Below are 11,570 nucleotides of genomic sequence, written 5' to 3' on the forward strand. Positions count from 1 at the left end.
AAAGTTTATTCCTTGATATATGAGGCGCCTGCCCACCCCCAAAAACCCCCCGCAGGGCTTATTTACCAATTGGGACAGTATAGACATCAAATGAAAGGTGTTTGGGAGTTGAGTACTCATATATTCTATCAATTTGGTCCAAGGTGTCTGCGTGGCCTCCCCAACCCCAATAACCCCTTAATCGGGCATGAATGTTCAACGTCACAAAATGTGTATCAAATGAAAGTTCTTTGGGAGTTGATTACGAATCTGATGTAAACATTTGGGACAGAGTCTGGGACCGGCCCACCCACTAAATACCCTTCGATAGGACTTGCAGTTCGAGCGGGTTATCATGTGCATTAAAAGAAAGGTATATGCGGGTAGATTTCGAATCTAATGTTGATATAAATATTCAAGAATCTGGGTCACGTCTAGCCGTCCTGTTGTTCAACAGGACATGTGTATCTCGACAATAAACGACTCAAATAAATTGTCTTTTTGGACTTTGCGTCGTGGGGAGCGACCCTCTCATCCCAATAAAAACAACACCAAACTTTCATGTAGGACGACCGAGAATATGTTGTACACAAATGAAAGGATGTGTCAGAGGGCAATCCCCCTCCCCCTATCCTACCCAAAAATAAAAAAGGAATTAAAAATAATATATGAAGGCAGATCAGGATAGAATAGGACAGCAGTGAAATGTCTTTGGTAGTAGAGTACACTTTTTACCCTCAAATTGGAATAGACAAGGGAAGACCTACGGATTTTTATAACTGTGGTATCCGAAGTGGTAGCTTTGAAATATAATTTTGAATGTAGATACTCATAACCAAAAAAATTGCAATAAATAATTGGTATTTGATAGTAGAAAACGAATTTTATATCCAATTTTGAGGCTAAGCGTTTGGGGGTCGTTTCGCCCACTAAACTTACCCCAATCTCCCCCAAAACCAATGGCAATTGTGGCTCAAATAAAAGAAATTTTAGAGTAGAGCACAATGCTGATAAGTGGTGGATGGCCGCCCCACCCTAGATACCCCTTAAAGTGGACATATTTGTGGATTATGACAATAAGGGGCTTAAATCTGATATCTGTTTTATGGCCAAGTGTTGCAGGGACGCCTCGCCTAAACTCTCCCTAAACCACAGTAGTTTTTGATTTTTTTTTTCTTTTATATATACATTTGCATCCAAGTTTTTATTAATTAATTTTTTCTGACAACAATTGTTTTGTAAAGTTAGAAGATAATTCTATTTCTCTTTCACATAAAATCTACATAATTTCAATTTGAAATAATTTCTAATAAGAACTCTTATCTAATAAATTCCATAATTTAGCTTCATGTGTGCTTTGATCAATCCTTTTCATTTTACAACAAATCTTCACCATATAAATCATTCCAAACCTGCAATTTTTGTTTAAACTCCGCTGGCATTTCCTCAAATGCCAAGTCATTTGAAATTTTAAACCAATGATGCAGATTTGTTTCTGACAACGGCTTCCATTCTGCATCCTTTGTATGCTTACAATTCGGATTGGAAGTTTTAGCAAAACCAGTCCAAATATCCACCATGCGTTGTATGGTTAAAAACTCATCGGAGGTGCGATCCAATTTCCAGGAATGGTAGGAATAAAAGATGTAACCCAAGTCATCGGCATGGGCCACACCCTTTTCAATGTCGTTGCCACAAAACATTTTGCGATGATGGTTGAAGGTGGGCGAATCAAAGTCAAACAGATATTGAAAAGTGGGGGCTTTAGCATGCCTTAGTCGAGAGAGTACAACCCTATGAAGACCATGCCAAAATGAATGAAAAGAGCAATACTGCAAAGAAAAAGGCATAAGTTTTACTGAATATTTGCAACTTTCAAAAACTTACATCCAGATAATCCATTAACAATTTTTTTCTATCCTTGTCAGTGTCCTGAAAATGTATTTGCATCAAAGATTTTCCAAGTTTTTCGATTTCTTCTTCAGATTTCTCGGCCAAGACTTCATGGGGGATAAGCATTTTGGGTGATTTTTTATACAAATCCAAAATCTCTGGTTTCAGTTTGATAATGGGGTACCGCACCAAACCCTCAAATGAGTTGCCTCCAATAATTAAGGGTATTTCATTGCCCCAGGACGATTTCATTGACTCCAACAAAGGTTTTCTGGCAATTGTGTCACTGCTCTCATAAGGCTCCAATGAAGGTATAAAAGCATAAAACCCACCTTTGGAAATAGCCTCTGCATTTAGCTTGTCCTGTTGCAATAACTCCTGGGCAGGACAATTCTGTAGAAACTCCAAAACGTAACGATCTTCCTTTTTGCCTTTGTAACCTTTGCTACAGGCCAGTTTATAGGGCAAGTCTGTGGTGCTGGCACTAAAAGCCCAGTTATTGAGCACACAACCCGACATACAGATGGCCTTGTGAAACAGACCCTTGGCGTTATCGGCACACAGCAGGTAATGAACAGCTGCAGCGCCTGCACTTTCTCCAAACAGAGTAACGTTTTCGCTGTCACCTCCAAAATGACCGATGTTATCCTTTACCCATTTTAAAGCCAAAATCTGATCCTTAAGACCGGCATTTCCAGGAACTTCTAATGCAGGATCTTTTAGGCTTAGGAAGCCCAAAACCGAAAGACGATAATTAAAAGTAACCAATATGACATCCTTTTGCATGAAATAGTCTGGACCATATTTGGATTTTATGCAGCCACCTGTGTTGAAGGCTCCACCATAAATCCACACCATAACAGGAAGTTTCTTTTTGGCCTTGAGCTGTAAAAACAAAAATAGAGAGGTGGTTTAAATGAAAATCGTGCGATGCAAAGATATGGGAGCTATATTCAAATCTGAATTGGACTTAAGGAAGTGAAGCGCAGATTGAGGAGCAATGAAACAATTAGCATTAAATTTTTTTGAAAATCGGTTTAATATTGTTCGGCTTATATTGCAAATCGGGCGATTTGTATATACGAGCCATATCTAAATTTCGACCAGAGACGAAATTTGGGTAGATCGGCTAATAAATGTGTCTGCAAAGGCTCTAGAAGTGAAAATCGGATGATTACGGGCAATATATCTGCAAAATCTGAACATATTTACATGAGATTCAGTGGTAATGCCCAGAGTGATTCCAATTTGCATAGGGGTTGGTTGACAAATAATCACTCAGTTGCAATATTGGAACTATTATCATTTATGTGTCATTACACTGATTTACATATCTGGGAGCCTTATTTAAAATACAGTCCATTCCAGATTGAGAAACTGGCCCGGATTTGTACAGTCATATACATCGATCTGGTGGTTTAGGATCTTAAGCCCATGAAACCGGCAGTTTATTATTCGATTTTTCAGAAATTTGAAATACTGAGTTGATTGCGGCTTTCCGACATTCGACTCAAATATGTTTTAGATCGGTCTATATTCAGATATAGGCGCCATATAAAGCGATCTCCCGATTATACATGCATGATAATAAATGTGGCTTTTATGGGCCTAAGACCCTAAATCGGCTGATCGGTCTATATGAGAGCTATATAAAGATGTAGTCGATATAGCCCATCTTCGAACTTATCCTGCTTATGGGCAAAAAAAGAATCTGTGCAAAGTTTCAGCTCAATATCTCTATTTTTAAGGACTTTAGCGTGATTTCAACAGACAGACGGACGGCCATGTCTAGATCATCTTAGGTTTTTACGCTGATCAAGAATATATATAATTTATAGGGTCGGAAATGGATATTTCGATGTGTTGCAAACGGAATGACACAATGAATATATCCCCCTCCACCTGTGGTGGATATAACAAAGATATCTGCACAAAAATATTTAATTGACAAGCAATACAAAATTTTAGCAAGCAATGCAAAGTTTAGCTCTTGCTTTATGACCAAATGTCAACGTCAATAAATCCCTTCCTGGAAACTTTGCGATAAAAATTGTTGATAAAAAATATTGGAATACCATTTCAAAGTTACAGAAGGATTTTGAGAATTTTTCGATTTCGAACCACAGTGAGGTGGTTAGAATTGATTGGAGTAAGATTCGGAAGGAAGATTGACAAAATGTAAATATCGTCCCTTTGTCTCATACATCGTTTTGGCGGTTAGATCTCCAAATAAACAGGTATTTACAAACTCACCTCTTTAACATAAACATTCAGGTAGAGACAGTCTTCAGAGCCCTCTATTTCACCCTGGTAATTTTTTTGCATTGGCTTTACTTCAAACTCCAAACAATCTCTCACATCACTCCAACTCTCCGCTGGCAGCGGAGACTTAAAACGCAACTCTCCAACAGGTGGTTGAGCATAGGGAATGCCTTCAAAGGCTTGATAGCTATCGTTATAGATGGTGTGGCGACTGCAACCTCTTATCAAGCCCTGGTTTGTTTGCACAACTGGCATTTGCTGTTTAGCAATGCCATCTACAGGTGTTGGGTCTCTGATAATAGCACACGATTAAATATTTAAATTTCTTGAGTAAATAATTATTAGAATCATTTTATTAGCACACTTACCCGCCTTCCATCGTGTTGCCAGCGTACAACCTTTCTCCGTGCCGGTTTGCACTAAAATATCTGAGTGCAATGTTTGCATGAAGTCTGCTACCACCAAAGTATCTGTTTAAGGCTATTTCTCTTAGTTTGAGAGAGCTAAACAAGAGGGTTCTCAAAGCCATTCAGATATTTTCCTGCTGGCAATAAAAAAGAGAGTCGACTTTCTAGAATATTGACAACAACAACTGAGACACATTTCAATAATTATAAATAATAGCAATGTTTTGATAGATAAATTCTGAGAATTATAGAATAAAACTTCTCTCACCTGATTTAGGACTTTTCCAATAAATAAATGTTAACGATTCATCTATTTGTACAAGCGTATTCCTAATAAGTTGTGTAAGTTGTATGTAGGTATCTCCAAGCAGACTGCTAAACATTAATCAGCATGCACGAACCGCTGCCTCAGCTGTTAGGTAGCAACAACACAGAGAGTAGTAATTGAAAGAGATGCCAGCACTGCATGACAATGAATACAACAACCAGGTAGTAACGAATAAATGGTCGTATGTATAGTTGAGCCAAGTTTTACATACCACGCATATAAATTTTTCCAATGACTTTACTTTTATCTGTGTTGATTTGTCTGGCAATAATAGCAGATGTCCACATGGTAATATTTTATCAATTTCGTATAAAGGTTTGCTAGCGAAATCATATTAAAACTACAACGAAATCATGAATGAAAATGAAAATTTTTGAACAAAGTAAAAATCAAAACAGTAACAGCCTTCTTTAGATGTTCTGTCTTTTAATATGGAGACTCGAATGAAGACCCATTTCCCTCAACGACGCATAGTTTAGGAGACACCGCCATTTTAAGATTTCCAAGTAAAATTTCGATTTTTAAAGGATTTTTGATGGAGTCACGAATTAAGGCTCATTTCCCTCTATGACGCATAGTTTAAGAGATACAGCCATTTAAAGTTTTCTAAGTGAAATTTCGATTTTTAAAGGATTTTTGGATTTAAAGGATTAAGGCCCATTTCCCCTCTACGACGCATATTTTCGGAGATACAGCCATTTTAAGTTTTCCAAGTGCGATTCTTTAAAATTTTTGTTTATCGAACCGACATCGTTAATTAACGAAAAAAATCGGTTGATCGGTTCCAGGTTTTAAATGTTGGTTAAAGTTAACGACTAATATCAACTAAAAGAAAAAATGTCAAAAAAATTTATTTTCATTTTTAATGTGATGTCCGGGTAAGCATTCAAAATATTTTAAAGTTTTTTTCTTTTAAATATTTTTTTTTTATTTTGTAGGAAGAAAATTCGATGCCCTACGGCAACTCTAGCGCAGCACTCTGCCCTTATAAGGTGCTTAAAAGGGAAAAAGGCTTGGTAGAGCGTAAAAATGCCGCCTTATATTGGAAAAATATGGCACGGGAAAAATCGATAGAAGTAGCGGACAAGATGAATAAAATTTCAGGAGCGGTCAAGAACCCCAAATAGTGACAGATGGAAGCTGTTTTAAGCCATGGACACGTTAGTATTTCAGTTGTAGATAATGGAAGTAGCGACCAACTAGTAGATGTCCAGGTCTAAAAATATCCCGGTATGGATGGGCTGTAGAATGCTATTGTACGATATTCGTGTAGGTTGCAAATCGTTTTTTGGCCGTACAATATTCAAGAAAAACGGTTGTCATATGGAACAAAGGTGATTGGATTCATAATTTCAGACTACATTTAAAAATGTTTTTCATTTGAATCAATAAAAATATTTTCCACCCACCACCTCGGGTATATATGTAAACCCCTTTCGTCACAATCCGGTGAAACTTGGATAACTTAAGCACCCAAATTCGGCACGGACATTGAGTGGTCCAATAAATATTTAAAGTTACTATTCAATTTTGTAGAACAAAATATTGGTATATTGGCAGTTATATCCAAATATAAACCGATCTGAACCATAAGGGACACACACGGATGTTGAAAAGCCTAACATAAGTCACTGCGTCAAATTTCACAAAATGGGATAATAAATGCGGATTTTTTAGGGTCAATATTTTAAATGGAGAGATCGATCTATATGGCAACTATAACCAAATCTGGACCCATATAAACCAAAGGCCACCGCAGCGTAGAGGTTATCATGTCCGCCTATGACGCTGAACGCTTGGGTTCGAATTCTGGCGAGACCATAAAAAAATGAAGATGTGGTTTTCTCCTCCTAATCCTGACAACATTTGTGAGGTACTATGTCATGTAAAACTTCTCTCCAAAAAGGTGTTACACTGCGGCACGCCGTTCGGACTCGGCTACATAAAAAAGGAGCTTGAAATTGAATCGGACTGCACTCATTGATAGGTGAGAAGTTTGCCCTTGTTCCTTAGTGGAATGTTCATGGGCAAAATTTGCATTTGCATTGGCTGATCTCGATCATATTTTATTCAGGACCCGACTCATATACATGTAACATTTTCAGACAATAAATCTACTTTTTATGTGGTTAAGACTCTAAATTGGAAGATCGGTCCATATGACAGCTATATCTATATAGTCTGATCTGACTTATACGTGGGCCGGATATCGGGAGGCTTAAATCAACACACTATATCAAGTATCAAGGAAATCGGGTAATAACTAAAGCTTTTGTGAGCTTCAGACAGCTATATCCAAATACATTCCGAAATTTACTATATTTGGGTTGGATAGCGGGTGGCTTAAAACAATTCACTGATTCAAATTTCAGCGAAATTGGTTAATAAATGCAGCCTTTATGGGTTCCAGAACCTTAAACGGAAGATCGGTCTACATGGCAGCTATATCTAAATATGGTCTGATCTGAACCGTATTAAGGTCGGATATTGGGAGGCTCAAAACAACTCACAGTTTAAAATTTCAGCGAAATCGCTTAATAAATAAAGCTTTTATAAGCTTCGGACCACTTATCGGCAGATCGGTCTATATCACAGCTATATCTAAATATAGTCCGGTTAGAACCATGTTTAGATCCTATGTTGGGAGGCCTAAAATTACTAACCGTTTCAAATTTAGGCGAAATCGGATAAAAAAATAAGCTTTTATGGGCTTCAGTCCTCTTATCGGCTGATCGGTCTATATGGCAGCTATATCTAAATGAAGTCCGATTTGAGCCATATTTAGGTTGTATATTGGGAGGCCCAAAACTACTCAATGTTTCAAATTTCACCGAAATCGAATAAAAAGTAAAGCTTTTATGGGCTTCAGATCCTTTATCGGCAGATCGGTCAATATGGCAGCTATATCTAAATATAGTCCGATCTGAACCATATTTAGGTCGGATATTTGGAGGTAACCAGCTACTCACTGCCTAAAATTTCAGCTAAATCGGTTAAAAAAAGAATGCTTTATGGGCTTTAGACCCTTTATCGGGAGATCGGTATATATAGCAGCTATGTCCAAATATAGTCCGATCTGAACCATATTTGGGTCGGATGTCGAAAGGCTTAAACTAACTCACTGTTTCAAATTTCAACGAAATCGGGTAATAAATAAAGATTTTATGGGTTTCAGACCTTTTATCGGCAGATCGGTCTATATGGCAGCTATATCTAAATATAGTCCGATCCGAACCATATTTGGGTCAGACGTTGGAAAGTCTTAAACTAATCACTGTTTTAAACTTCAGCGAAATCAGATAAAAAATAAAGCATTTATCGGCATTAGACACCTTACCGGCTGATCGGTCTATATAGCAGCTATATCCAAATATGGTCCGATTTGGCCCGTTCAAGAGCCTAACCAACGTGCATCGGCTCAATATCTCAATTTTAGAAGGCTGTAGAGCGATTACAACAAATGGACGAAAAGACGGACAGACACGGATATCGTTAAATCTCTAAGAATTTTACGACGATCCGAAATATATATACTTTGTAGGATCGGAAATTGATATTTCGATATGTTGCAAACGGAATGATTAAGGAATATACCCCCTATCTTACGGTGGTGGGTATAAAAATGTATTTTCTTTAAAATTTGAATTTTCAAAACTGTTAAATTATGTTGATAAGGCTTAACCACTACTATTTTCTTGTTGTTAACGTACCTATGGTTTTACGTAGTCACCGGCAATTCATTTCTACAAATTTCGATTAAATTTCCATACAGAATAGCACTTGCCGACAAATCTCGTTAATTCTTTCGGCAAGGAGTTAGAGAATCGCACTACAGATAAAATGGAAGCTCGTAAAAAGATTACTCAGTGGGGATGCTGAAAGTTATAACGGCATATCAAACGCAAAAGGTCAGCCTATTTGGTCACTAACAGTGCCCCCAAGAACTCAGGAAGCAATCAGTAGCTATATGTATCTTATTCATTGCCATGGTAATAGCAAATTTACATATGTTTTCAAATACATTTGTTCACTCCTAAAAACTGGATGATACATCTTTACTTTGCGAGACGCTTATTAAGTGCTTATGCTTGTTCATTAGAACTACTGAGCGTGAGAGAGAATTCATGGAAATAAAAACAATAACAATGCTCACTACCTATACAAACGAAATCTCTTAAAATTAAAGAGCTTAATGTACACTCAATATCTTCACAGAGGTTTATTGATAGAGAAACGAGAATACACAAGTGTTGTCAAGCCTTCCAATGCTAAACCTTATCGCAGATATTATACTCATATTTCGCAAGATATACAATTTTTATAGCAGTATGTTTTCTTCAGTACAGCCACCGGAGAACAATATTCTTTTACCTTTCTTTTATATAAATGTACATGTGTTGGGCTTTGTTATACCTACCTTCCACCATAGAATTCAGTACGTCTGTTGTAATCACGCTACAGCCATTAAATATGGATATCTTGAGCTGAAATGTTGGACCGATTAGCATTTTGTTCATACGCTGGTTAAGTTCTTGAACCATCCAGAATGAACTATAATTGGATATAGCTGTCATATAAACTGATCTCTCGATTTAGGCTCTTAAGCCCATAAATGGTGCATTTCATAGTGGACTCAAATTTGACACCTGAACCAAAAGTGATTCCGATCGGACGCTAAAGATGGGGTGTATTAATTTTCTTATTCAACATCTCGAACCTTACCTTACCGACACTATGAATTATTAATGTTCTTGATCTTCATAAGATCGTCTTATACAGTCATGTCAGTCCGATCATTTGTGTTTCTGTTGAAATCAATTTTGAAATTAAGAGATCGAATTGAAAAATCGAAAAAATGTTTTTTTTTTCTCTAAGGCAGGAAACTTGTAAGGTCGGGTCTTTCGGGCTAACTTAATATAGCCCCAATATAGAGGAGTTATGTTTGTTCCGATTTTCTGAAATATGAAAAAATGAGTTTCAACACCTAGTCCCAATAACAGTTCAAGTCGAACTATTTATATTTAGAGCCCATTTTTCTCCCAAGTTTTCTTAGATTTAAAACGGTGAGTTATATCAGAACCTAATGACACCCTTGCAAAATATGGTCTTGATCGGGTCATATTTGAATATCGCGCCCATATGGGTCATATTTGAAAATAGACCAATTTCACTATTTAATGTTTTGTACCGTATAAGGCGTGTGCTCATTACACGACTTGACGAAATTTATATCAGTGAGCTTCTTACAAAGACTCAACTTCCTTAAACTATCATTAACATAAAATTTTTTACTTGAACAATCTGTCGCCAAAGGACTGTTTTCTTTAAAAATTAAGCAAGTCGTCTTAAAGAGCCCTGTTCAAATTCAGATGTGTGCTTTACAACCTACTCTAGTTGGGACGGAATGTGAAGCACCATGATCCATTTGACATCGTTCGCTGATGATTTTTCTTGGTTGAAAATGAAATCACGATACGTATAGCCAGTCAAATGCTTCAAGCAACAACACACTTTTGCTGACTTTTAAATGTTTTTTGAGGCTTTTATACCCAACACAGAAGGATGGGGGTATGTTCATTTTGTCATTCCGTTTGCAACACATCGAAATATCCATTTCCGACCATATCAAGTATTTATATTCTTGATCAGCGTAAAAATCTAAGACGATCTAGCCATGTCCGTCCGTCTGTCTGTTGAAATCACGCTACAGTCTTCAACAATAGAGATATTGAGCAGAAATTTTGCACAGGTTCTTTTTTTGACCATAAGCAGGTTCAGCTCGATGGCCCATATCGGACTATATCTTCATGTAGCCCCCATATAGACCGATCCTCCGATTTAGGGTCTTAGGTCCATAAAAGCCACATTTATTATCCGATTTTGCTGAAATTTGAGAAAATGAGTTGTGTTATGCCAGGCGATATTGTTCTTTAATTTGGACCAGATCGGTCCAGATTTGAATATAGCTGCCATATATACCGATCCGCCGATTTAGGGTTTTAGGCCCATAACAGCCACATTTATTATCCGATTTTGTTGAAATTTGGGACAGTGAGTTGTGTTGGGCCCTTCGATATCCTTCTTCAATTTGGCCTAGACTGGTCCAGATTTGGATATAGCCGCCATATAGACCGATCTCTCGATTTAAGTCTTATGGGCCATAAAAGGCGACTATATTGGCCGATGTCGTCGAAATTTGGGACAGTGAATTGTGTTAGGACATTTGACATTGTTCTTCAATTGAGCTTAGATCTATCCAGATTTGAATATAGCTGCCATATAGACCGATAGATTTAAGGTTTTGGGGCCATAAAAGGCGCATTTATTCTCCGATTTCGCCGAAATTTGGGACAGTAAGATGTGTTCGGCTCTTCGACATTTTTCTGCCCAAAACGATCCAGATTTGGATATAGCTGCCATAATGACCGATATCTCGATTTTAAGTTTTGGCCACATAAAAGGCGCATTTAAAATTCGATTTTACTGAAATTTGACACAGTGACTTATGTTAGGCTTTTCGACATTCGTGTCGCATATGGTTCAGATCGGTTTATTGTTAGATAAAGCTACTAAATATATCAATATTTAGTTAAACACAATTGAACAATGACTTGTATTTATTAGTATTTGGTCCAAATCGGAACATATTGGGTTGCCAAAAAGTAATTGCGGATTTTTGAAAAGAAAGCAAATGCATTTTT

At 37.2% G+C, this 11,570-nt stretch overlaps 1 protein-coding gene across 1 annotated transcript; it reads right to left on the reverse strand.

The window, feature by feature from the left end:
* Positions 1–1,347: 1,347 nt before the first annotated feature.
* Positions 1,348–4,686, reverse strand: LOC106093519 (esterase B1). Its single transcript, XM_013260617.2, has 4 exons — positions 4,503–4,686; positions 4,126–4,426; positions 1,867–2,757; positions 1,348–1,811 (listed from the first exon to the last, which is right to left on the reverse strand). Exons 1-4 carry the CDS (start codon positions 4,661–4,663, stop codon positions 1,356–1,358), a joined length of 1,809 nt encoding a protein of 602 aa, XP_013116071.2. The 5' UTR covers positions 4,664–4,686; the 3' UTR covers positions 1,348–1,355.
* Positions 4,687–11,570: the final 6,884 nt, after the last annotated feature.

Source organism: Stomoxys calcitrans, chromosome 2, assembly GCF_963082655.1.
Source record: "Stomoxys calcitrans chromosome 2, idStoCalc2.1, whole genome shotgun sequence".
In the NCBI taxonomy this organism is placed as follows: Eukaryota; Metazoa; Arthropoda; class Insecta; order Diptera; family Muscidae; genus Stomoxys; species Stomoxys calcitrans.